General features: G+C 40.9%; 1 protein-coding gene across 11 annotated transcripts in view; it reads left to right on the top strand.

Moving 5' to 3' along the window:
- The window catches only part of OSBPL9 (oxysterol binding protein like 9), a 223716-nt gene that overhangs the window by 147074 nt on the left and 48874 nt on the right, over positions 1–27768 (top strand). For 4 of the 11 annotated variants that reach the window (XM_055138078.1, XM_055138079.1, XM_004607130.3 and 1 more), the window contains 2 exons: positions 2195–2271; positions 25044–25112. In XM_055138078.1, coding sequence (XP_054994053.1) covers positions 2195–2271; positions 25044–25112 — 146 coding nt within the window. Of the gene's footprint in view, positions 1–2194; positions 2272–10911; positions 11127–11439; positions 11613–25043; positions 25113–27768 lie in introns of those variants that run through there. The other 7 variants (XM_004607137.3, XM_004607131.2, XM_004607133.3 and 4 more) reach the window with 4 other exon arrangements.

Raw genomic sequence — 27768 nt, 5'->3', positions numbered from 1 at the left:
CCATGCTTGGGATACTTGAGCCTTCTGAAGTCAGTGGCTTATTGTCTTTTACCTTAAAAAAAATCTTAAAAGATTGTCATGCTCCTAAATTCTGATCTCCCTGTTTGGTGTCAAAGTTAACATGTATTTATATATGATCTCTGACTTCAACTCTAATGGTTGTGTCTCTGCCTTCCCATTAATTTCAATTTTTTTATCAAAGGAAATTCCATTTGAAAGCTTTGAAGTGTTCTGTGTGTATCATGAACCAGAAGTAATTTAACTTTAGCTAATTTTCTATAATAGTTAAAAATTGTCCACTCTGAGGCTTTTATAAAATATAATTCCAGGAATAAAAGAGTGAGAACATTTTCTTCTTCTTTTTTTTTTAGTTTTTGGGTCACACCCAGAGATGCATAGGGGTTACTCCTGGCTCTCTACTCAGAATTTACTCCTGGTGGTGCTCAGGAGACCATGTGGGATGCTGGGGATAGAACCCTGGTCGGCCACAAGCAAGGCAAACACCCTACCTGCTGTAGGCTGGCCCAGGTTAGATTCCTCCGCCCCTCTTGGAGAGCCCGGAAAGCTACCGAGAGTATCTCGCCCACACGGCAGAGCCTGGCAAGCTCCCCGTGGTGTATTCGATATGCCAAAAAAACAGTAAAAACAAGTCTTACAATGGAGACGTTACTGGTGCCCGCTCGAGCAAATCGATGAGCAATGGGATGACAGTGACAGTGTGTTTTGTGCCCTAGTATACTTTTCATCTTCACTAACATGCTAGTCATTGTTTTTAACATGTTTATAAAATTAAGCCAGCTAAAATGATAACATCTTCCTACAGAAAAGCTTTTCATTTGTTTTTGCCGGCAAAGTGCCTGGAGTCACTAACAACCTGGGCTTGTTTTAATCCACTTCAGAGAGACATCCAGATCTTTCTGAGTTACCCAGATGACCAGCAACTGTTTTATTTCACTCTTCATCCCCAAGGACAGCGCTTTGAAGTCCCAGTCAGAACATTTCCTACTTACCGAGCCCCTATTTTTTTTTTTGTTTTGTTCTGTTTTGTTTTTTTGGGTCACACTCGGCGATGCTCAGAGCTGACTCCTGACTCTGCACTCAGGAATTACTCCTGGCAGCGCTCGGGAGACCATATGGGATGCTGGGAATTGAACCAGGGTCGGCCTCATGCAAGGCAAATGCCCTGCCCTCTGTACTATAGCTCCAGCCCCCGGAGTCCCTATCTTGAAGCTTCTCTTGGTATCCAACTTTTGGCCTGACAGATCTTTTTGTAAAATTAAATTTTTTAAAGAACAACTTTGTATTCACAGAAGAATCAAGCAGAAAAACTTGCCATTACCTCTTCTGCACACACTCACGAACAAGGCTTTTTAAAATACTATCTTTTTAAAGCCAATCTACTATTATTTACAATACCCCTAGGAGAAAAGTGGCTCCAAGATTGCAGGCTAACCTACATGTTTACCTTCTAGTGCTTGACCTAGTTTGTCTTTACCAGTTTGTTGTTTTCTAATATACTCAACCAGTTATTTATTTTGAATAATTATTACAGCTTTTAAAGTATTTCTCAGTGGCAAAGTCAACTTAAAGTTCGTGATTTCAATAAAATCACTCCCTTTAATAAAAACAATTGCTCGTAGATTATAAATCTGGATAGGATCAAAAGATAAACCTATTAGGGTCAGAGAAATTGTATGACTGGTAGGGAGCTATTGAACCTGACCCCATTTTGATCCCTGGCACAGCATTTGGTCTCCCCAGCCCCATCAGGAGTGATTCCTGAGTGAAGAGCCAGGAGGAAGTCCTGTGCAATGCTGGGTGTGGCCCCCAAACAAACAAACAAAAAGAAAAAAAAAACTATTAAGAAAGTGGCACAACTGAAATCTTTTCAAAGAATGTGTTGTGTTTTTAAATGTTTTCTTTTGAAAATGGAGATATATGGCTGGAAACATGGCAGGTCCTCAAATAACATTGTTTTTGTTCAGTGTTAATTGGTCAAGGCCTTGATGAAATTAAAAAAAAAGAAAAATTCTGGCCTCTGTTAAAGGAAGCAATGTTATTTTTAAATGGACCCTGCTTTCATTACATGTTGTTTTGCTGAAAGTTGTAGTTTCCAAGAATCTAACAGTGGCGTTAAATGAAGTTACTGTACTATAGACATTGAGGCTTTGATGTTTGTAATTCTCTTTCCCAGCTCGTGATGCTGATGAGCGAGAGAAGTGGATCCATGCCTTAGAGGAAACCATTCTTCGACATACTCTTCAGCTTCAAGTAAGAGTTCTTACATCATTTATGGAGAGTTCATTAGGCGTTTTTGTTTTGTTATCGTTATCTTATTAAATAATTGTGATGTGATGTGTGAGAATTTAAAATTTCTGAAGTTATTCTTTTACAGTGCTACAACAAGCTATATTAATCTGCATGACTATAGTAAAGTTATATTCATTTTTCTGCTTTCTGTCAGATAAAATACTGATTTTATTTTCTTGAAACAAGTGAGTGCAACATAATGTTGAAAGTGACTTAAAAGGAAGAAAGAAAAAGTGCATTTTTAAAATCTATAATCTATAATTGATCATTAGTGTGTGATAATGTATTGAAAAGTTGATTCACACTTCTTATTTCTGGATTTGGCCAATACCATATATATTTGGGATGAAACTAGAAAGGAGAAACCCAAACTAGTAAGAAAGAGGCAAGTCTGCTTATGTGTGGTTATGAAGAAATCTAAAAAGACCCCCACATTCAGCCATTCTATAGTGTTCAGCAATACAGTCCAGGCACAATGTCCTGAGGACCCAGATATGCCATTTTTATATCTAAGTTCTGGTCTTGGGTTGGTTTCACTTTAGGTTGGTTCACCCTTTGTGGTCTAAGATGGTTGAAGCAATTTTAGACTCCCACTATGGAACTCCAAGTCTATAGGAAATAATAGTTCTTTCTGGACTAGCTAGGACTTGATAGGATTGTAGCTGGTCACCTTCACGTCAGTCATTTCTTTCTTTTTTTTTTTTTTCCCCCACTTCAGTCATTTCTTAAATCTTCACCAGTCACAGTCATATGCTGCCCGTGGGAAGCCAGAGTGCTCTCTGCTTCACCCCAGCCCCTGCCCGTTTCCTCCCAGTAAAGCTAGAATGGGGAAGAACAATGTTAGGTAACAAAGCCAATGAATGTCTACTTTTCCATACTGAAATTATTGGCTGTGTCTATTCTCCAGGGAAGCTGCACTGTGCATATAGGGCATTTTGTTTTGATTATTTTGATTTACAGATTGCATTGTAGAGAATATTTGTTTTATAACCTTTTCTTCTTATCTTTGTCCTACCAGGAATTGGCTTGATGAAACAAGGTGGAATAGGGTCTGGCATCTTTCTGTTTTTGGTTTTGGAGCCACACCCAAAACCAAATGCTAGTGGGTCACAGGCGGTGCTCCTGGGTATATGTGGTGCCAGGATAAAATCTGGGTCTTCGGCAGGCAAAGCCTGCACTCTGCCCATTGAGTTCTCTCTCTAGCGCAATGCTGCCTGAACTGTATTGCCAAACACTATAGGATGGCCGAATGTGGGGGGTGGGGCTTTTTAGATTTCTTCATAATTTGCTATCATAAATGTTTGATTTATATTCCTGTTTATATATCTATATACCGTAGGTCATGTAAACATCTTTCTACTGAAAAGGAGTTGGCAAGTGGCAAAGTTTCAGAATCCCTGAATTGGGGTGTCCCAGCGCTTGCAAGATGATGAGCTACTTATCACTTGGCAGGCCGGAGAGATAGTGCAGAGGTTAAGGTGCTTGCCTTGCATGCAGCTGACCCAGTTCAGTCCTCAACACAGCCTATGTTCTCCTGAGTAATGCCGGGGGTCACTCCTGACCACAGAGCCAGGAGTACGCCCTAAGCAGTGATGGTTGTGACCCAAAAACAAGGAAAGAAGGAAAAGGAAGGAAGGAAATACTCAGCAATGTGGTTATTAAGAAACTGTAAAAATAATTTTGGAAAAAATGGTGTCAGAGAGATGACATAGTGGGTGGGCTTCTGAAGCCTTGCACACAGCCAGTCTGGGTTTTATCCCTGGCACCATATATGGTCCCCAAGGTCTTGAGCACTACCGAGAGTGATCCCTGAGTTCAGAGCCAGGAGTAAGTTCTAGGCACAGCTGGCTGGTATGTTCCCCTTCAACCCCCCCCAAATGGACTCAAACAAGGGGACTTGTGCTTTTTAAAAGAAATTAAATAATTTTTATAGCTTTCTTTTTCATTTAGGCCACCTTGCATCTACAAACTTCTGAACTATACAAAAGCATATAAGATGAAAATAGTAACTTTCCCTGCATCTTTTGGAGATAAACATATAGTTCTCATTTGTTAACTTCAATGTTAGATTACATAAAAGCAGGATAACTAAAAAATGATTACCAGTATATAGCCATTTTATACATCTTGTGGCAGGGAGCTTTTGTACCTCTATAACTTTTGTTCGTTTTTTTCTTTCTTTCTTCTTTTTTTTTTTTGATCGTACCAGGACCTTACATATGTGGGACACGTGTCCTGTCACTGAGCTCCATCCTAGCACACAATTCATGCTTTAATGAAATTTAAAGATTAAGTTTTAGAAGACAGTTAAGTGATGAATGCAGAACTTTACCTGTAAAAATTGGGTTAATAGTTTGGACCTACAATGATTTAAAAAATTAAATGATGGGGCAAAGAGAAATAGTATACAGGAGGTAAGTCCTTCTCTTGCTTGTGGCTGACACCAGTTCAATTCCCAGTACCTCAGTGGTTCCTCAATACTGCCCAAGTAACCCCCTGAGCACTGAGCAGGGAGTAAGCCTTGTGGACCTCTAGATGTATCCCCAAAGACCCCAAAATTAATAAAAAATGAAATTCAGTGATATAAAGAGTTAATAGAGAGTTTCATATGCAAAAGTGCATCTTCTGCCTCTCCATGTCTTCTGTTCTCCTGCTAGACCGGCCATTTCATCCCTTCTGGCTGCCTATACTGCTGTTTCGTAGCATAGTGGCTGACATTTCGGCCATTCTGCAGATAGTAAGCACCATATGCCAGTCCCAGTCTGGGGGATGCTAAAGATCCATTGTGGAGCAAGGCCATTCTCTGTCTCAACCCTTGTGGGGCTGTAAATAGGGTCTTTCTCTCTTTTTTAAAAATTAGATCACTGTGAGAGACGATGTTTATTTCTAACCTTGAATCAAGTATTTCTTTTCTTTCATTTGTTTATGGGGCAGTTGGTGGGTGTAGTGACCATACCTGGTGGTAGCAGGGGGACCATGGGGGTACTGGGAATCAAATACAAGTGTCGTACATGAACTTTATGCCACTAAGCCACATTCCTGGTAACCGAATAAATTATTTTTTAAAAGTAAAAAAATCTTTCGGAATCACCATGAATTACAAAGTTACAAAACTATTTATGGCTGAGTTGCAGTGTGCAGTGTTCTAACAATATCAGTCTTTTCTTTAGTGTCCCACTGCCATTCTACCTCATTCACTGCTAGTGGGCATGTCAACTGGTCCAGTCTTCTCAGAAAATAAAATCGACATGTCTGTCTTGGTTATATAATGCATTGAGAATTTTGAAAAGTTTACAAATAAAACTTTTGGAATATGAAACTGCCTTATCTACCTAAACTATCTTAAATCAAGGGAGCCTTGATTTAAGGGGCTGCTTCTATCATGTGCCTAGTGGTATGTGTTTGTTCTAAGTGGCCACAGGTTCTGCATGGAAATCTTTTGGCTGACTTTAGTTTTGAGAGTTCTGTGTAAACAAGATAACGGAACTACATGTATGTCCTGTTTCTGAGAGCTGTCTTTTAGGGGGTGAGAGTCTTTGGGACCACACCTAGCATTGCACAGGGGCTACTCCAGGCTCTGTGCTCAGGAGTAACCCCTGGCTCAGGGAACCATTACTGGTGCCAGGGATTTGAAGCATCTTAACACCTGTATTGTCTTACCAATTTCCTCAGAGTTCTCTTACTTGCTCTAATTATTTGGACTGTATAGCTAGGATAGCCAGGCCTTCCCTAAAAATCTTTTTTAGGGAAGCTATGAATTTTCTTCTGTATTTTCTTTTTTCTCTGTTGTGCATACTGAAAGAATTAGTCATTTGTCTTCGATGACAGCAAAGCAGATTGTGATTTATGGTGAACATTAGTAGGCTATAGTGCAAATTTTTTTTAAATGTTTTTTAGAAGTAGTACTTGAATTCTGTAGTTAGAATTTTCTTTTCATCTTGATAACTGTAAAATTGGCCTATTTTTCATTCAGTAAATTTTCTTTTTTTTTTCTTCTTTTTTGGGTCACACCTGGCAATACACAGTGGTTACTCCTGGCTCATGCACTCAGGAAATACTCCTGGCGATGCTCGGGGTACCATATGGGATGCTGGGCATCGAACCTGGGTCAGCCAAGTAGAAGGCAAACTCCCTACTCACTGTGCTCTTGCTCCAGTCTACATTCAGTAGATTTTCTTGTCTTTTTTTTTTTTTCTTTCTTTTTTTCTGGGTCACACACACCCAGCAATGCTCAGGGCTGACTCCTAGCTCTGCACTCAGGAATTACTCCTGGCGGTGTTCAGGGGACCATATGGGATGCCAGGGATTGAACCCAGGTCAGCTGCATGCAAGGCAAATGCCCTACCCGCTGTACTATTGCTCCAGTCCCTTCTTGTCATTTTAAAGGCCCCCAGCCCCATCCTTTACTTTATGGTTCTGATTTTTCTCAAGATTGTTTTCTACATTGTGCTCTTTTTATATCGAACAAAAAGCTTTTTTTTTTTTTTTTTGCTTTTTGTAGAAAAAGTAGAAAAAGCAGTTTAATCAGTTAACAGCCTTATTGTGTAGTTCAGGTATTCATAGTTCAGTATGTGGAAGAGCCTTTCAATTTATAGCTATTACCTGGGGTTTAAGGTGCTGGTTTTTCACTTTCATTAGAAGCATCTTATATATTTCTTTAAAACTATCTAGTTGACAAATTTGCTTAGCTTTTCTAGTTTCTTGGGTAAAGCTTCCTTTTATTATGTAATTCCTTTTCATTTAAATGTTTTGTCTTTTTCCTTATTTATTGTGGACCGTAGTGGGATGTTCTAGGCTTCTGCCAGTTCCCTGTGGACATGTGATCATATGATGTTCCTGCACTCAAAGGATGGAGCTTGTGCTGTCTTTTTTATGCATACTGGATTTGTTCTAGGATTAGGAAAATGAGAACTCAAATAGTGAGGCCTAGTATAAAATAATAAAATGTATTATAGCTCTGGCCTCTTTAAATATGATCATTAGTGGGGTGTGGAGAGATAGTTCAGTAAGTAAGCTGTTTGCCTTGCATGTAGCTGACCCAGGTTTGAGCCCCAGCACCCAAGATGGTCCCCTGAGCCCCTCCAGGAGTGATCCCTGAGTTCAGAATCAGATGTAAACCCTGGGGGCTGGAGCGATAGTACAGCGGGCAGGGCATTTGCCTTGCATGTGGCTGACCCGGGTTCAATCCCCAGCATCCCATATGGTCCCCCGAGCACCACCATAAGTAATTCCTGACTGCAAAGCCAGGAGTAACCCCTGAGCACTGCCAGGTGTGACCCAGAAAGCAAAAAATTAAAAAAAAAAAAGTAAACCCTGAACCCTGAAGAGTTGTGGCTCTTCCCCCAAAACCAGGCGAACAAAAATTGCTAACTAGAGGTTGGGAGTTAGTTTGGAGGGTTGGAAGCACATGTGCCCAACCCCAGTTTGGTCCCTGGTACCACATGAGCACTGCTGCAGGTAGTCCTGATGGCCCCCAGCACATAGGTGGGACTCTTGTAGGCCTGACACTACAGAGCCTGTTCAGTGCCCTGTCCTTGTGCTGTCACCCAAATTGATAACACCCAGATGGCCAAGAATTGCCAGACACCTAAACACCACTGGGGAGTCCTTTGAATCTGTACATAAATGCGATTGAGGAAAACAATAATTATTGTTGAGACTGTCATAAATAATTTTCTCTGTTGCCATTACCCCTAATCCTAAGCCTTAATTGGGGAGGAGGATTGGGCTGCACCCAGCAGTACTCAGGGCTTACTCCTGACTGCGCTCAGAGGACGCTGTGTGGTGCTAGGATGCAAGCCAGTATTAGCTGCATGCATACCAAGCATCTTGGCTCCTCTGGGCCCTTAAATACTAACTTTATCAAATAAAAACAATGGTAATTAAGCCCACTAAATTTTTATTAGACCTAGTTACACTCTTAAAATGCATTAGATTTTGAGACTACTGACCTCAGATGATGCTGGTGGTCCCTGATACTGTAGGAGATTCAGTAGACAGTTGAAGAAATCAACTGATAAAAAGAAATCTGATACTCTAATAAACTATTAAATACATACAAAGTCCTTGATGACCCTTGGGTTTTTCTGTAGGGAGTTGATATAAGCACATGATAGAAATGGTAAGCAAGAATAAATACTATCATAGGGGCATATTGTACACTCTATAGAAAAAAAAATTTGCAATGTAGGCTTCTCCTCCCTTGTCTGGAGAATTGTTTGTTCAGCTAATACAGAATTAAGTCCTTGAGTGGCTCAGGCACAAAATTAACTGCTAGAAAAGCAGCTTTGGGGGCCAGGGAGGTAGTTCTAAGGTCTGGAGTGCGTACTTTGCATGTAGGAGCCCTTGCTTTGATCCCTAGGACAGCATGACCCTCTGAGCACAGTACCCCAGGCACTACTATGTTGTGGTCCCAACATTAACAAGAAAAGAGGACATTCAAAGAATATTTTTAGGGAGTTTGAGCGATAGTACAGTGGATAGGGTGTTTGCCTTGCACATGGCGACCCAGGCTCAATTCTCAGCATCCCATATGCTCCCCCGAGCACCACCAGGAATAATTTCTGAGTGCAGGGCCAGGAGTCAGCCCTGAGCATCGCTGGGTGTGACCCAAAAAGAAAAAAAAAATTTAACAATATAGATGAAGATTAGACATTGACTATGTCCATCTGACAAAATTATCTTGTTTTTTCTCCATCATTGTTTATAGTTCAGTATTTATCATAGAATTGTTATTTATTTTCAAAATTATTGTCATGGGAAATCCATTATTGAGTATATGCATGCATTTGAGTAAACACTGAGAATAAAATGTTGAGAAACATCAGATCAAAACCTCATATTGTGTGTGTGAGAGAGGCAAAGACAGATGTTTCTTTTCATGATTCTCTCCCCTTTTTAGTTAATGAGATAAAATGGCTTATAGAGTGTAATTTTTATGCTTTTGATACACAAAGTTACTGCATCTCCACCACCACCAAAGTGCCAAGGGCCTGGAGTGGTAGTACTTTGCATATGGCTGTCCTGGGTTCAGTCCCTAGCGCTCAATATGGTCCCGTGTACTGTTTCTCTGACCCTGTCCCCAAATATTTTATTGCCCCTTTGCCCATTTCCTTTCTTTGTTATAAATGAGTATAAGGCATTTGGCTTTCTTCCTCTGACTTCATTTACCCTGATATCCCTCTAGTTTTAGAGACTTTTCAAACTCACTTGGCCTACCACCCCTTTCTCAAAAACAAAATTGGCTAAGCACTCAGAGGTTCCTGGCAGTGCCTGGGGGACCATGTTCAGGTAAACAAATCCAGGCCTCCTGCATACCTAGCATGCACATGGACAGCTGAATTATCTAATTGGCACAGAACTTTTTTTTTTTTGAGTAGTCTTCATACTGTTTTTCCAGTAGAGGCTGGACCAGATGACTGCCTCACAAACAGGGAATTGGAGTTCCTTTTTCACAGCATCCTGCTAACACTGGTTGTTTCTGGACTTTTTGACTTATTGAAGGAGCAGACAAAGTACTCCCAGCAGTGCTGGGGGCTACTCCCAGGGTTCATTCCCAGTAGTACTTAGGGGGCCATATGGTACCAGGGATCACACATAGGTCTCCCACATGCAAATTGTGAGTTCAGCCCATTGAGCTATCTATTTAGCTGTTTCTGGAGCGTTTTTGTTGCGTGCTGTTTTCACTGGCATAAGAAGATACCTTATTGTGTTGATAGTTTTTCATATGCCTGATGGCCATCTTATATCTTTTCAAGTTTCTTTTCCTGTTTTGTTTTGGGTCATATCTGGCAGTGCTCAGGAGCTATTCCTGGTTCTGTGCTGAGTTTTGCTCCCAGAGGTGTTCAGGGGACCATGTATTGCCAAGAATTGAACCCAGGCCTTTGCATACAAAGTATGCACTCCATTCACTGAGTTATCTTTCTGGCCTGACCCCTGTGTTCTTTGAGAAGTATCTCTTCGGTTTCCCCCTCCCTCCAATATTTTGATGGGTTTTCTTGTTTGTTGTTATTGTTGCTGTTGTTCTATAAGTCCTTTATATATCTTGGATACCAGTCCTTTGTCAGATTTTTGAGGCGTGTACAGGGGCAGCATTGGACATTTGGGGGGAAATGCGCATTAAACAACTGAAGACATCTATTTAGTACTTCTAAAATTGATTGAACCTTTCGAGTAAAGTGCCCGGTCGTACCAGAGGAGCTACAAAATTAAGATGTTTGGGAGTGGAGTAAAAGTTTAGAAGTCTAACCAAAAATCAGTAGGGTAGTAGGAGCAGAGGAGACGGTCCTTCAGATCAGTTAAGTGCATCACTTAACTGCGTTTTTGGATGACTTATGTCGAGGACCCATAAACCAGAACTTTTCATCTGCCTTGAAGTTTTGCCATTTGGAATTCCTGAAGCTTCTTCACAAGCCACCTACATTCCTTCTGGCTCTGTGGCACAACAGCGGGCCCACGGTCTTGCACTTGATTGACAGGAGCGGCGCCCGTGCTTGTGTTTACTGCCCGAGTACTCCTCCCTGGCCTCCTTCCCCTTTCCCTCCCCACGCGCGCGACATAAACAACTTTCCGGAAGGAAGCCCGAGCCCTTCTCTAGATGGAACTTGGCTCCCGGCTCCTGGGCTGCGAGCGGGTGGGTGTCGGTGCCGCACGTTTGCGGCCGGGCACCGTCCAATGGAAATCCCCGACGTCCGAGCCCCAACGCCCCAGCTCCCACGGATGACGACGTCCCTTTCCCGGTGGTGGCGCTGGTGTAGCGGGGCAGCGGCCGCGAGTCTCGGGCCATCGGGCCGGGCGCGTGTCCTCCAACACCCAAGGTGAGCTCCGGGTCCCCCAGGAGGCTGCGGCAGCAGCGGGAGACGCGGGGGTCTCGCCAAGGGGCCCCCAGTCCGGGTCCCCAGTCCGCCGCTCCTGGGGCCGCTCGCCCCTGCCGGCCCCTCCCGCAGGCCCAGCTTCCTCCTGCTGGTCCAGCCCAGCGCCTATGGAGTGCATCTCACCTCCCAGCAGGTGACCCGTGGCCAATCGCCAGGGGTCTCTTTACCCGGAACCGCAGGGCCAGCCAATCGGGACGGCTCCTCGGCCTGTGCGGGGGCGGGGCAGCCAGGGCGGGCCACTGGGGGCGGGGGCGGCCCGGGACCTGCGGACCCGCGGAGGCCGGCTGGACGCGCGCTGCTGCCCCGGTCTCCGTCCCGGGCATCGGGCATCGGAGAGTGGGGTGCTGGGCGGCGCCCCCCGGCTCCCTGCCCAGGAGACGCAGAGGGCGGGGGCCTTGGCGGATGGCTTTCTTGCCCGGCACTTGCGGAGTGAGTAGATACCCCTCAGGGGCCGGCCCGGCCCCCCCAGCTCCTCCCTACCCCCCCACCCCCCCGCCCAACACCTTGTCCCCCGGGACCCTGCTGCCCAGCCGTGCCCAGGCGGTGAGCGTGCACGCCACGCTCTCCCTGCCTCCTTCCCGGCGCCCTCTGGGGTGGGTAGGACCACCCGGCCGCCAGGACCCCAGTGCCTTGGAAACTTCCTCCTTTGGGTCGAGGGGGTTGGAGGCTGCTGCTGGGGCCTCCTGTTCCCCCCCACCCCCCACGCCGCCCGGGCGCTGGAGTGAATCTCGGCGGCTTTTGGATCCCTGTGCGTGAAGCCGTTTTCCTTCCGTGTACAGCCCCCTTTATTATTATAATCACAAGCTCGCTCTGTGGGAAAGCACAGTTGCCCCTTGACAGAATATCGAGCCACGGGCCAAATTACTGTTGTCTTATTTTTTACCGTGTTCTTGTCTGACCCTGTATTTTCATGTGTTTTAGTGACCATGGGTTCTTATTATGTATCTCAGGAGTACGTATCTCGGGAGGGAAGTGGCTTTATGCTTTTGGGGTAGTTGCTGCAGAAGTAGGGAGGTTTTGGAATACAGATTGGTGGGAAGGGTTTCATTTCCCAGACTCAGCTGAGTTACGGAAAGTTTGAGTGTAACGAGTAGGTTAGGAAGTGTGATTGAGTTTTTCTGTAACTTTGGTTCTGGACTTAAACAAAAGTTTTTGTTCTGTTGTGAAAGTGATGTATTGAACGAGAAAACTACTTTTTTTGTTAAATTCAAGTTACTTTTGTCTTTACTTGTTAAACTTTATTTTTATCTGTGTCCAGAAAACTAAAAGCAAATCATGTAATTATTTCTCCTGATTTTCAGTAGAGAAGCTTCTAAAAAATCTTGGAATAGAAAACTCGAAAATAATCTTGATTTTAAGTGCTTCTGTGGTGAATTTTAAATTGGATATTAATCCATTATCTGTGAGTCATCTTAAAAGCATTACCTTGTATTAACTGAGTAGGCAACAAAACCTTTAAGGAACAGAATTAAAATCTCTCAGAAATTTTTAACTTTGATTTTTTGTGCAGCCCAGCAACAGACGACGTAAATTTGAAAAGTCTTCTTACTTTCTTTGCTCAGAGAAGCTTATATCTCTAGAAATAACAAAAATAATAATACTGAAGGTGACTCTTTCCAGCTTGTCCTGAGGCAGTCCATATACTTAAGAGTATTCCCACATGTATTTTCTACCTTTCTACTGGTTACATCCACTGTGATAGCTCTGAAGTTCAATACATGACTTTCACAGCAAAACAAAAACTTTTGTTAAGTCCAGTGTGAGAATTGTATTTTAAACACTGCCATCCCATCTTAAATTAGTGTCATCAGGGAATAAAGTTCAATGTACATTTGATATAGCCATGAAAGAGCATTGTGATACCACTCATATTCTGCTGAAAATCAGTTGCATGATTTGCAATGCTTCACGAGAGAAAAGGATATCCGTCTTACATTTTAAAATGTGAATTCTCAGGCCAGATAGTTCAGAGGGTAAAGCTGATGTAGGTTTGATCCTGAGTATCCCAGGTGGGCCCTGGAGCACTGCCAGGCATGATTCCTGAGTGCAGAACCAGGAGTAAGCCTGGAACATCACTGAGTGTGGCCTCAAAGGTGTTTATTTAAAAAAGAAAATTCTAGAGTGTTCCCTAAGGGATGTTAAATTCTATCACTATCTAAACTTTATACTATAGAATGATGCTTAATACTTCATGGAGATACTGTAGAAAAGGGCATTTTCCCAATTACTTTAATATCTTTTCACCAAAAATTATATTTAGGAAGATTACTTTGAAAATGAAGGCTTAAGCCAAGATTATATTTATTTTTTGGTTTTTGGACCGCACCTGGGTTTGCTTAGCACTTAGTCCTTGCTCTCCACTCAGGGATTACTCAGGGCTACGAGGACTATATGGGGTGCCAAGATTGAAACCTGGGCCTGTTGCATGCAAGGCATGTGTCTGATCTGCTGTACTATCTCTCTGGCCCCCCAATATTATGTGTAGATGTAGATTATGTGTAGTTATTAGACTGAAATAATTAACATTTTTAATGAAAGTTTTACCACACATAAAGAATTAGTTATTTAGAGCCATTTCTCATTATTTCCCATGTTTTCCATGTCCAGTCACCAGGTCCTGTTAAGTTTACTTTAGTATTTTCTCTTGGATTTGACATCTTTTTTTCCATGTGATAATGCTTTCATTCAAATCTCACTTAGTCTTGCAAAACCTTTTGCAAGGATTCACGGTCAGGGATGCTTTATCACCAGGGCTGGAGCAATTGTATAGTGGATAGGGTGTTTGCCTTACATGTGGCAGACCTGGGTTCAATCCCTGGCATCCCATATGGTCCCCAGAGCACAGTCAGGAGTAATTCCTGAGGCAGAGCTGGGAATAAGCCCTGAGCATCGCCTGGTGTGACCTACAATGCCAAAAAAAGAAAAAAGAAAAAAATACAACAGCTTTTGCAGGGAGGAGGAGGGGGTAGATGGGTGGATTTGGGGTTACACCTGGTAGTGCTCAGGGCTTACTCCTGGCTGACTTTGTGCTCAGAATTTACTCTGTGGGTGTACCATATATGGTCTGGAGATCCAGCCAGGGTTGGCACGGCAAGCACTTAAATCCATTTCTTACCTGTCTAACCCAGCAAAATCCTTCTTAACTAGATTTTGCAATGTTTTCTCAATGTTCTCCATCTCTGGCTTCCTTTTTCTGGAAATGTTCTGCTTATATCCTTTATCCAAAAACAAATCTGAGTCACTCACTTTAAAATGTTTTAATTCCCTCTTACTGAAATCTAGTGGCCCGGCATGTTCTTCGAGGCCCTTCACATCATGGTTCTAGTTTAGTTTCCTTGGATCTTGGTCCGAGTCCAGGTAATCTGTTCAGGGCAATCTACCCAGCACTGTGAATTGATCCTCATCTATGACAGCCGTAGCCTCTCAGCTCTTTGTCTTTTCACAGCTTGTTCTTCTTGCTTAATGTTTTACATAGAGCTAATAGTCCTGTTCTTTCTTTTACAGCTCCTCGTATACTTGAATGTCTTCCGTTGCCGGGCAGAGTGATTCTGGCTTTAGACCTCTGTCTTTGTGGGAGGGGAACCACACCCCGGGGTGTTCAGGGGCTACTTCCCTCTCCCTGCTGTTGGGAAGTCGGGGAGGGAGAATCACCCCAAAGATGCTCAGGGGCCCTTGTGGCCACTCCATAGAACCCAGGCCTCCTGGTAGCATACCCCGCAGCCCATTTGTTTTGCTCTCTCATTTCTACTCTTACCATTTTGTGTGTGACTACAACACTTTTGTAATATCTGTATACTATAGGGGTCGCAGCGTAATGTTGTAGAGTTCTGTTTACATAACTGGTTCTTGGCTTTGATTCTCATTTCCTGAAAATTAAAGAGCCTTGTGTGGTACATAGTAGGTTCTCATGAATGCATATTAAATGAACAAATTATTGTATCACTGTATTACTGTCATCCCATTGTTCCATCAGTTTACTTGAGTGGGCACCAGTAATATCTCCTGTCATCCCAGCCCTGAGATTTTAGCAGCCTCTCCTTACTCACCTTTCCCAGCAATTGGAGGCTTCTTTCAGGGTCCGGGGAATGAGACCTGTTATTTTTACTGTTTTTGGCATATCGAATACACCACGGGGAGCTTGCCAGGATCTGTCATGCGGGCGGGATACTCTTGGTAGCTTGCCTTGCTCTCCGAGAGGTGTGTATATATTATTATATATATTATGTATGTGTGTTTATGTATGTATGTATGTACATATATATTTAATATATATATAAATAGTAAAATGAACAAATATATGACTTAAATCTATCTTTGATTCAGTTATACTGAAGTTAGTTTGCCCCTGTAAATTAGAAATCTTTCCTCCACACCAGACACAGGATTAGAGGAACAGCATTATAATGGTGAGATGAATCCTGGGCATTCCCTTCCCATTAACCCCTTCTGCTCTTCTCATTTGGCTCGGTGTAGTTGGCAGATTACTAGTAATACAAGCAGATTTTGGTTTTGAAGTGGTAAAAAGTCTACAGGGACTAGCGAGATAGGACAGTGAGTAAGGTGCTGTCTTCCATGTAGCTGACCCGGGTTCGATACTTTGAACCCCATATAGTTCCTTAACCCCCAAGCAAGAGTGGTCCCCGAGTACAGAACCAGGAATAAGTCTGGTGTGACCCTCTGCCCCCACCCCACCCCCACCCCCACCAAAAAAAAAATGTCTAGGGAAATTAGGGAGATGGCTTGGATGGGTGAAATTTGAGCTTATTCCAGAAGATTAAGTAATGATTATGTTAGCTATTAACTGTATTGTCTACTGTAAAGATGTCCTTTGAAGATGATGATAGTGCTTGGCATTTAATAGAATTAAATATTTGTACAGTGTATGAAGGGCCGTGTGTGTGTTCAAGAGGAGGGAGAGATATTTACTAGTCCTCCCCACACTGGAGTCCATTTATTTATAGATACCTTTTAGATCTTTGTTTCTTTGCTCTATTGAGACTGAACAATTTAATTTTTCCTAAGCTATGTCACTAAATTATTCTGCTTACTTAGTTGTTTCTTTGCATCCTCTGCATTTCATAACATGTTTTTTTTTTTTTTTTTTTTTTAAATTTATTTATTTTTAATTAGAGAATCACCGTGAGGGTACAGTTACAGATTTATACACTTCTGTGCTCACACTTCCCTCATACAAAGTTTGGGAACCCATCCCTTCACCAGTGCCCATTCTCCACCACCCGTAAACCCAGTGTCCCTCCCACCCTCCCCAATCCCATCTCCCCCCCACCCCACCCTGCCACTGTGGCAAGGCATTCCCTTCTGCTTTCTCTCTCTAATTAGCTGTTCATAACATGTTTTAAATCTGGTTGCATTTATCTTTCTCAGTTGTTTTCAAGGTTACATTAAATTGTAGAATTTGCTTGTGCTTCAGCATTTCTTGTCATGTCCCAGAGGACTTGGTTATATTTGGAATCTGTAAGTTCTTTTTAGCTAAACAAAATTAATTTTAGTGGTTGGTTTATATTTTTGTTTTTGAGCCACACCCAGTGGTGCTCAGGGCTTACTGCTGGTTCTTTGCTCAGGGATCATAGGGTTGGACTATATGGGATGCTGAGGATTGAATTTGGGTTAGCCGCCAGCAAGGCAAGTGATGTATGAGTTGTGCTATCTTTCCGGTCCCTGAAATTATTCTTTTTATTTACTTTTTATTTGACATTTTAATATATTGGAATTATTGTTATTGATGCTCAGAGTTTTCATTTTTTTTGTCAATGGAATCCTCTTTAAATTGCTTCTTTTATAGCCTTCCTACATCTCATTAGTCTTTTTTAAATTTTTATTTTATAAAGTAGTTCACAGAATTAATTTTTTTAAGTGGATCAGCTATTTATTTACTCTCTAGTATACTCTTTACCAGGAGACATTGACCTCTTAGAATCCCAGGACTAGAAGGAAATCTTAGAGGTTCTTTTTTGTTCTTTAGTTGTATATCTTATTTACATCATTTGCTCTTATTTTTTACAACAATGCTAATTTTTATCTTTTAAAGTGCACAAAGTTACCGCACTTTCAGCATTACTGGAGTACCAAGTTTTAATTCAACCTCTGTTTTTATAGTGGAGAAAAAAAATTTCAGAGAAGCCAAGTAACTTGCTTATCCAAGGTCAAACAATTAAAGGCTAGAATAACTAGGACTAGAGCCCTGTTATTTATTTTACTTTATTATTATCTCTAGAGAGAATGGACTCCATTACTTACTACCCAAACCCCAAGCCACTAATTTTGGTTTTCTTTCACATTCAGCCTTTGGATTTCAAAAATACCATCTTACATATTCTCCAGGAGAATGGTGTTCCACATGTGGTCTAATCATGTTTTCCAGCATCTCTTTGTGCTCATACTAGTCCCTAAATCTGTCAGTATGCTTTCCTGGTTCTTCTTTATTTTCCTGTAGATTCATTCTCTGCTGCTTCCTGCTCTAGAATATCCTGTGGTCGCTTGGGGCAGTTTCAGTTTCTGATCGGATTTAGCCCCTGGGAGTGAGAAAAAATAGAGGGATGGCGGTGTCATTAAATGCCTTACTTATTCCTCTTGCTCCTTTGCTTTGCTACATTTCTGGAATGACAACACAGGTAGAGTAATCTTTGTGTAGCACCTCCTGATTGCCTTGCAAGATGTGGTTTCTTCCCTATTCCTTCAGACTTGGGGTGTTCAAGACCCCCTATTTCTGATATCAGGACATCTGAGAATCTTTTGTTAAATGCTTTCCCTCCTTCCCCCTTTACCCACCAGTGCCCAGGAGTCACTCCTGGTAGTGCTTGGTGAGAACCATATGCAGTGCCAGGATGTGCCTTTACCCCCAAATTGCCTCTCTGGCATCCAGTCACTTCTAAGAGTTCAAACACTCCATCTGGTAATGCTGTAAAACTTCCCATATCAGTCCAAATCCTGCACTTTGTTATCTTTCAAAAACGTTCTCATGTCATTTACTTTCTCTTTTCAACCTTTGTATCCTTTTAATAACGTATTTGTACCAAGCTTGGGTCAGTTGTACACAGATGTTTATTCACTCTAATAGATTTGGAACTTGTAGAGAAAGGTCTGTTTCTGCTTTATCTTGGCATCTTAAAGCTCTACCACAGTGCTATTTTCACAACAGATGTCTGATGAATAAGTCATTACTCTAAGTCTGAGTTCTAAGCTCAGAGTAGTATGTGTCAAAATGTCCTCATGAGAAGATTGACAAGAATGAGTTTTTAGAGGACAAAGTCAGTTGTCATTGCCTGATCATATACTACCTATACAGCACAATGTGTCTTATTCATTTTCTTCTTTAGAACTTTGAATTAGCTTTAAAATACTTGGCCCCCATATGTGTAATGATAAATCCTTTAGGGAAAATTGATTAGATTTTAATAAATATTTATTTATAATCTGCAAAAGTTCTTTTATTTCCTTGTTTGAATGTTGGGACCAGAGAGATAGTACAGGAGTTAAGGGCATTTGCCTTGCTTGTGACCAAATGCCTTGCATGTGTGAACCACACATGGTTCCCTAAGCACCACCAGGAGTGATCCCTGAGTACAGAGCCAGGACTGAGCCCTAAAGCAAGGGTGTTCCCACCCCCAAAAAAATTATTAACAGGCACATTTCAGAGTTTCTTCCTTCATTTCTTTTGATAGTTTTCGTTGAACACATGCCACTAACTAAGCACTCACCTGCATATTATAGAAGAGAATAAAACAAGAGTTCTCCTCGTGGGCATACATTTTAAAAAAATAGTTTAAATTATAAGCTTACTTACAGTTTAGTAGAAATCTTAGTAGATTTCTGACAATAGTTTAAGTCAGGACAATATTGTATTACACATTGAAGTTTCAGCCAAAACTGAGCTTGTTTCCTTCTGTTTGACACTAACTGGCAGCTTAAATTAAATTTATAAAAATTGCTTTGGCAAATTTAATTTCAGGAATAAATGCCAAAGCAGTTACAGAATTCATTCTTTTCACTTCAGAGTTGTTCTGTTTTTCTGCACTGGGGTAGAGGCCTTTGGTGCTGATTATCTGTTGGTCTGGTAAGTTCATCATTTACAGCCCCAAGGATGTTGCTTATTTTTAATTTGTTGTAATTTGCTATACACATGTCCAGCTTTGTTAGATTATATATCACTTTTGTTTGTTGGTTTGGCTTTGAGGCTGCACCCAGCAATGCTCAGGGCATAGTCTGTGGCTGCGCTCAGGGATCACTCCTGGTGGTGCTCTGGGATGCTGGGGGTTGAATCCAGGCTGGCTGTGTGCAAGGCAAGCAGCCTGCCTGCTTGGCTATCTCTCTGGTTCTGACATTTGAGCTTTTAAAACATTTTATGACCTACTTTTTTGGCAAGTTTTTTTGTTAAGAAAATTCTGCATTTATTTTAAATTTAAACTACTGAAATACTCAGTTTAAGGATTTGCATATTCTAAGTGAATTTCTCCTGGGTATATGAGGAACTGTGAATTTCTCTTAAGTCAGTTTTCATGGAAACTTCTCTAAAACTTCTGTTTTTATTGAGTCCTTCAAATTAGGAAGATGTTTTACCTTGAAAAATGCTACGAAACTGAATATCCCATTAGGGTGGTAAGAAAGTTGTTTTTTTTTTTTCTGCTTTCCCTCCCTGTTGATGCACAGTGATTTGCAGTACTGATAATGACCGTTCCATGCATACATCATTCCAACACCACATCCACCACCAGAGAACCGCCTCCTCCACTAGTGTTCCAGAGACCCTTTGAATTCACACTCTCCTCTCCCCTCCCAGCGTGGTCTGTAGGCTCTCAGCTAGCTCTCAGGTGCCCTTGCCTTTGGCCATTTGTTGTTCCTTTACTGTGTAATAAAGTTTTTGATTTTTTATCTTTTCATGTCATCCTAGTAAGGCCCTCAGAGACTGTTTAAATCCTGAGTTAATGCAGTCTGGTGAGTTTCCAACCATATTACACCTTCGAACTGGTGAGACTAAAAATACTTTGCTGACTTTTACTTAAAAGTTAGTGTTTATCTATGTCATAGTGCTGGTATGACCCAGGCATACCATGTATAAGTGGCAGTAGCTTTTTCAAGGACAAGAGCCAATCAGCCCATGAACTGGTAGTTACAACCACTGATGTCACCTGTGACTTGTTTAGGTTTTGGTGTTGGGGGAGTCTCCCAAGCAGTGCTCAGGGGGCCGTTCTTGGAGACCTTCTGCCAGCAGGGTCAGAGTGTCTGTGCTTGGGCTCAGGGAAGCAGAGCTGCTCCAGTGCGGCAGTTCAGAGACTGTGGAGCCACCCGGGCTCTACACGGGCCCTCCAGGGTTGTTTGCAGCAGTGTTGAGGATGGGCATGTGGTGCCCTGGCTCAGACTGGACTTGCAAGCATGTGCCCTCTGACCCCTGTGCTATTTCCCCAGTCCCTACACCGTGATTTTTCACAATGACATGGCTGCTAGCCTAACCTACAGGTGTCTTGAGAAGAAAGCTTGGGCTGCTTGCCAACGTCACATGGCAAAACAATATTTTGCTAAAGGGATTGAAGTTGGTATTTTTGTTTTCATGAATGTTGAGTCATGGTCATGGTATTCGTGGAAAGGATATGGGAATAAACTTCAGGTATTCTGCATTGTTTCACTGAAGCCTATTTTTCTTCCCAGCATTCTAGTATAGTGGTGATTGCTAATTTTTAGATATTTTTAAATGGTTTTTTGTTGTTGCTGTTGTTTATCCTTTTTTTCTTTTTCTTTTTTAAAAATGTGTTTAATTCTGTTGCTGGGGGTGGGGGTAAGCTGTACCCAGCTGTGATTAGGGCCTGCTGGTGGTGGGGATCATGGGCCCATATGTTGTGTTGGGGAGTGACCCTGGGTCAGCTGTGCTCAGGGAAGTGCCTTTTCCATGGTGCTGCTTTCCAGCCCCCATCGTGCTACTTGTATATATAAATGCTAGTTACATACTTTATAGAGGGGGGAGCATGAAATTTGTTGTCCTTAGGGGGGAATTTTCTAAGTAGCAGATGTTGGTAATTTGCTGAAACAATAGGCATGAACAGAAGTTGCCCAGGTAAACTGGGAGATATGGCCCTCCTACTGTCACCTAAAAAACCTTAGGATTTTTTTTTTGTTCGATTTATTTAATTTTGACATATGACTGTTGAATAAGTTGGAAGAAGTCTTTTGGAAAGACAAACAAGTAATGACTTAAATAAAGGGAAATGGCACATATCTCAAATGTGTATGTATAGTTTGAGTAACCAGATTACTTTATGGAATTATATTAATTCTTTTCCTGTAAGTCAGAGTATTAGATGAAGAAATCAAGAAGAACAAGTAGTGGTGCTGAGTTTTCAATCACTTGTCACTTGTATCACTTGTCATCCCGTTGATCTTCGATTTGCTCGAGCGGGTGCCAGTAACGTTTCCATTTGTCCCCGCGAGTGCTAGTGTAGCCCAGTGATATCTGCTCACTCCAGGAACAGGAAGAGCCTCAAATCGTTCAATCAGGGTTTTGACAAAGAAGTCTGACCATCTCATTGGTGGGTGGCCACTCGGTCTTTTGACACCCCGTGGAATCCAGTTCTGTAACAACTGTAGTCCAGCGGTCATCTCTGAATCGCATTATGTGTTTGGCCCATCTAATTTTTGATGCCTTGGCAAATGAGACTATCCCTGATTCTTGAGTTTTCAATAAGTTCTTAAACTTTTAGCCCTGAAAGAATTCTTCATGGAAAGATTTTCTGTACTTACGGATTAGAAGAATTAAATAAGTATCTATTACCTATGATATAGATTCACTATAATCCTTATCAAATGAAATTATTATTGAGGTATAGTGTTCTACCATGGTACTAATTACTGTTTTATACTTGCATTGTGTCTGTCTGTGTGTGTCTGTTTGTGTGTATCTGTGTGGGCCCGCCTATGTTTAAAACAACTTTTTTCCTCTTTAGACCATCTAGGTAGTATACAGTGGGTGTGGCAACCATTCCTAGTGACGCTCAGTTTCACAGTTCAGTTCTCAAGCCCCGTGTTGTGCTGCCTGGATCTGCCAGTCGGGGAGGGGGCTGCAGGGACTGTTGGGATCAAACTTGGCATGGGGCACATGGATGGAGTGCACCCCTCCCCCACAACTCTCTCCCCTTGAACAGGGCTTCTTTTTTTTTTTTTTTTTTTTTTTTTTGCTTTTTGGGTCACACCTGGCGATGCACAGTGGTTACTCCTGGCTCTGCACTCAGGAATTACCCCTGGCCGTGCTCAGGGGACCATATGGGATGCTGGGATTTGAACCCGGGTCGGCCGCGTGCAAGGCAAACGCCCTACCCGCTGTGCTATCTCTCCAGCCCCTGAACAGGGCTTCTTTAAAAAAAAAAAAAAGTTCAGGGGGCTGGAGGGATAGCACAACAGATAGGGCGTTTACCTTGCACGAGGCTGACCCGGCTTGGATTCCCAGCATCTCACATGGTCCCCTGAGCACCGCCAGGAGTGATTCCTGAGTGCAGAGGCAGGAGTTAACCCCTGTGCATTGCCAGGTGTGACCCAAAAAAGCAGAAAAAAAACCAACAACAACAAATTATTGCTTAAATTATCTTCTATTTAAGTTTAAAGATAAAAAGTAATTCTAGTTTTAGAAAAGTATTATGATTGTTATTAGATAATTATTTTATAAGGGGGGACCTGTCCTTATGTTTGATTCTTTGTGACCAAAATAGTTCATACAATTTGCTTTTTGTGGTTCAAAATCAAGCCTAATGCTTAATGCTTTTCTGAAAGTCTTTTTTTGGGCTTTTGGAAGGGATATATTTTCCAATATGATATTTTGCTGTATGTTTTGTTTGTTGCTCTTAGCATTTTTTGAGGGGTGGTATTGGGTTTGGGGAATATGTGGAGAATCTTGAGGGACCGAGTCCAGTACCCGGGATTGAACGGGAGTAGCACTTTACCTCCTCTACTATCTCTCTAGCCCATGTTTTTATTTTTTAAAGAAGTATTAAATACAGCTTAATTGTTACTTAGACAATTTATTTGATTGTTGATTACCATGAAATTTTCATGGCATTGCCTAATTTGTTTTTTCATATATCAAGTATACTAATCAAGTTCCTTTTACCTAGGTAGTAATTTAAGATCTAGGGATGTGATAGTGATTCCTGGTCACTGTGATTCATATTGTGAAAAGGAATTAGAACATGCACTATTATTATTTTGTGATTATTGAATATTATTTTATCTATCAACTTTGGTTTATTTTCATGCCATCCCTAGATGAGAAATTGTAGACCGAAAAGTAACTTTGGAGGCTGGAGTGATAGCACAGCAGGTAGGGCGTTTGCCTTGCACGAGACCGACCTGGGTTCAATTCTCAGCATCCCATATGGTCCCCTGAGCACAGCCAGGAGTAATTCTGAGTGCATGAGCCAGGAGTAACCCCTGTGCATTGCCAGGTGTGACCTCAAAACCAAAAAAAAAACCCAAAAACTTTATCAGATTATGCAGACAGTTGTTAGGTTACGTGCAGAATGTTGATAATTGGAGAACTATTTAGTGGACAGCTAAAGGGAAATTAAAATTTTTATAATAAGTATTTATTTAATATAATAGTACCTCTGAATGATCTGGGCATTCCATATGTTAAATGGCAGTAACCTTTTCTTGAACAGCAATAAATTTCTTGGACAAGCCATGATTTCCACCTAAAAAAATACTGTTATTAATAGAAAAAAATGAATTTGTTGTCAGAGGACTGGTTGAAATTCCAGTTAAGCCTAGGATATATCTTAGCAGTAGAGCACTTGCATTGCATGTGTGAGATCCTGGGTTTGATTCTCAGCACTACCAAAATATATAAAAATCCACATAGAGAAGAAAACTGAACTGGATAATTTGGATAAGCGTATATAGAATTGGATAATTGTCTAACTATACTGTGCTGTGATAATAAAATGAGAAAGCCTGTAAGGTGTGTAGCAGAGGACTAAAGACACCTGAAAGAAAATATAAAATACATTTTAAATTCATTATGACTAGAAAAACTGCTTAATTTGGAAAAAGTTGGGTGTGGCGACAAATATATCTCAGAGGAATAGCACATCTCTCATATGTGTAAGAGTCTGGGTTTGATCCCCAGCACATACACACTTGCACAAATTCAATTTTATGAGCATTTTTGAATTGGAAATATTTCCTCCACATGAAAATATAGTTATAAATTATTTGTGATTAAAAATACGAGAAAATTCTTTGAAATTTTCTAGACCCCCGGTTTCTGTTCTTCATTTAACTGAAGTGGTAAATCAGAGAGAAAAAAGGGAGTTCAATTGTTACCAATTTTTCAGTAGCCTCTAGGAAATTACAATACTGCACATGAAACTGAGGCGTTGGAGCTGGGGAGAGTGGTGGAACCATGCACAGGGACTTGAGTTCTACCCCGGATGTAGCCCTGCTAGTGCTGCCCCCAGCACTGCATTGAAAAGTTCTTCCCAGCCCCATTTGACTGAGTACGCTAGGAGTTGGCCTCCAGGCCCCCGAGCACTGTTTTGGGAGTTCCCAAAACTCATTGTGTTCCTATTTCTGGTTTCTTGATTGTACTTCTCTTTTGTTACTGATCCAACTTTTAAGTTACTTGATGAGGCAAAATGGTATCATTTCTAAACTATTTTGCTAACAAATTTCTAAGAAATAGAAAAAACATAAAATGGGCATAATATGTTTTTATTTTTAACTTGCCACTTGCTGCTGCTCATGTACCTACTTTTTCTCTGTATAATTACAGATTTTTCTCTTATTCCTTTGCTTAATTACTGATGTGAGACTCACAGCCTGGTAACTTTCTATTCTCTCTTTTCCTTACCTTTATGGAAGATCAGTACCACACTTGCTTTTTTCCAGTCTTCTGGTATCTCTCCAGTTCTTGAATTTTCAAAAATAATTGTAAGTGATTCAATTGTAAGTATGCCCTATACTTCTTTCATTGGCTGAAAGCATATCTGTAATGAATGTCATCTCAGATTGCTAATTATGCACATGAACTATCCAAATACTCCTAAATGACAATTCTGCAAACTTTAATTTCTTTAATTACTGGGTGTATGTTTAACTAATTTTTAAAAATCAACTATTTCTGACTAGACTCATGACATTTATTTTTCATTAGGAGACTGTTTGGTTAAAATTTAAGTTGTTGCTTTTTTTATAGCTCTAGTAATTCTGTTGGTCTAAACTTTTTGATGAGACTTATGAAACATTTTCTAAAATTTTTCTTTTGAAACGTATCTTTGCTGTATTTGTTTTATATTTAAAAAACATTGCACATAGGAGTAGTCATATAAGTTTTCACTGTGAAATAATATATAATAGAATAATTACTCATTTGTGAATTCTTTCCGATATTATTCAGCTTTAGCCCTTACTGTTCTACATTATTTTTCTCAGTTCCTCGTTGCCCATAATTTACCTGTTTCTTAGTTTTGACCTCTAGAAACCCTAAAACACCTTTCACTGACTCACTTTTCCTGTTCATTTCCCCTTCCTTTGTTAGCAAGAATTGCTATGCTTTAAGTGCTTTGATATTCTACCCCAAAAGATGTCTCTCATCCTGTTATCCAAGGAGTATTTCTCCAAAGCACTGTAATTCATAGGTACTTCGTATATAATCTGTATGTACTCCATATGTAGTTTGTGTAATTCATAGTTTTAAGAACATCTTTGTAATATTCTTTATATTGGATGGAGCATTTGGTTATGTGTATTATAGACTATAATTAATATTTAATTTTCCAACTAAAGTCATTGATAGGAATTCATTTAAGTTTTAGGATAGTTCTTTGGGAGAGAGGGCACATCCAGTGGTGCTCAGGGCTAACCCCTGTCTCTGCACTGAGGGCTCACTACTTTCTAGCTCAGGGGACAAAGTGGGGTACTGGGGACCTAACCCTGGTCTGCAGTGTGTAAGGCAAATATCCTACCCACTGTACTATTGTTCCAGCCCTAGTTTTCTGATAGTTCTTAGTTTACTTTGAAGTGCTTTCTGAGAAAATCGATGTTATTCTGCATAATTATTAGAAAGTTAGTGGGAAGTACTTAGGTATAGTTTTGAGTCATTTGATATTTTTCTTCATTTCTGATATTTTCTTGCCATCTGTTCCTTCCCCAATACTGAAAATCATAATTATAGCAATAAAATAAAAATAAGCCAGATGGTATTCCTTTCTCTGTTTATATATTTTTAATCTTGCTGTGTCCTTGACTGATACATGTTGACTTTATATATGTACGTTAGCTTTCTTTACTAGCAAAAGGCTCTTAAAAAATAGAAACTACTTTGTTTTTAGTGCATGTATCTACGTAAATGGTTTATATTTTTCTAGTAGGTTCCTGGTTTTACAGTGAGATTCAGATTAATGTCTGTTTAGTTTCTTCTAATTTAATTCTTATATATCACAAACATTTTGTCTTTATTTCTCTGTGTAGTGTTTAATTTATACTTTAAATTGATTCATACAGAAATCATCAGGTTAGAACAATGGCTTATCAATATAGTAGATTAGGAAGCAGCTAGAAACCTTTTTTGGTCCTGATTACCAAAAATGCAAACTTACATATCGGTTAGTCCTGAAGGACATGGATTAAAGAGAAGGAAAGTAAAACATAAGGAAGGGAGTGAGGGAGTAGAAGATGAACAGTGGAAAGAGAACAGAAAGGTAGGAGAAATAAAGGGGAAAGCACTCGTGAAGGTTTGTGTACTAGCATCAGCAGTTGCCAAAGGCTGCTGTCAGTGTCCCCAATTCATTCAGCGCTGAGCTAGCTTGAGGCATACACTGTTGAATGAATGAACACAATCTCTGGGCTCTTAGAGTTTATAATACTTCAGAGAAGTTGACAATGAAATACTTAGTTATAACCTGTGGCAGTTGTTAGTTGAGGCTAGTACACTGGAGGATTCATCTGTTTGACTTCCAATTGGCTTGTTCTCAGGGGCTATTCTTAAGGTACCACTATAAGAAGTATAAAGTTACACTGTGTCTTAAAGGGTCTGTCCTATTCGGTGGAGTTTTTTGCCCAAAGGAAGATAACACTCAGCATAGTAAAGGATTTGATTCTATTTTGTATAATCTGTTTTGAACAAAACTTCACTAAAAATGTTACATGTAATCAGTGACATACTGAATTAGTGAATGGGAAGAGGAAGTTACAGCTAGTGTAAATTTTTATTATGAAATTGTCATAAGAGGTGAAGAACTTCATGTCTCTTGAAATACTCAAGAAGAGATTTAGATGATCTAAAGATATTAGATTTATTTAAAAAGATATTATTAGGGGCTGGAGTGATAGCACAGCGGGTAGGGCGTTTGCTTTGCACGCAACCAACCTGGGTTCGATTCCCAGTATTCCATATGGAGCACCGCCAGGGGTAATTCCTGAGTGCAGAGCCAGGAGTGACCCCTGTGCATTGCTGGGTGTGACCTAAAAAGAAAAAAAAAAAACTATTATTAAAGTGTCTGCTATTGGAGGTTGGACTCAGTGGCTTTGATTCTGTGTACCTGTAAGTCACTAGTAGAAACTTGGATTTTCCCTTAATGTATTTTTC

This window comes from Sorex araneus, chromosome 5 (genome assembly GCF_027595985.1).
Source record: "Sorex araneus isolate mSorAra2 chromosome 5, mSorAra2.pri, whole genome shotgun sequence".
NCBI lineage: Eukaryota > Metazoa > Chordata > Mammalia > Eulipotyphla > Soricidae > Sorex > Sorex araneus.
Note: the sequence above shows the minus strand (reverse complement) of the source record. Positions and strands in the feature narration are given on the sequence as shown.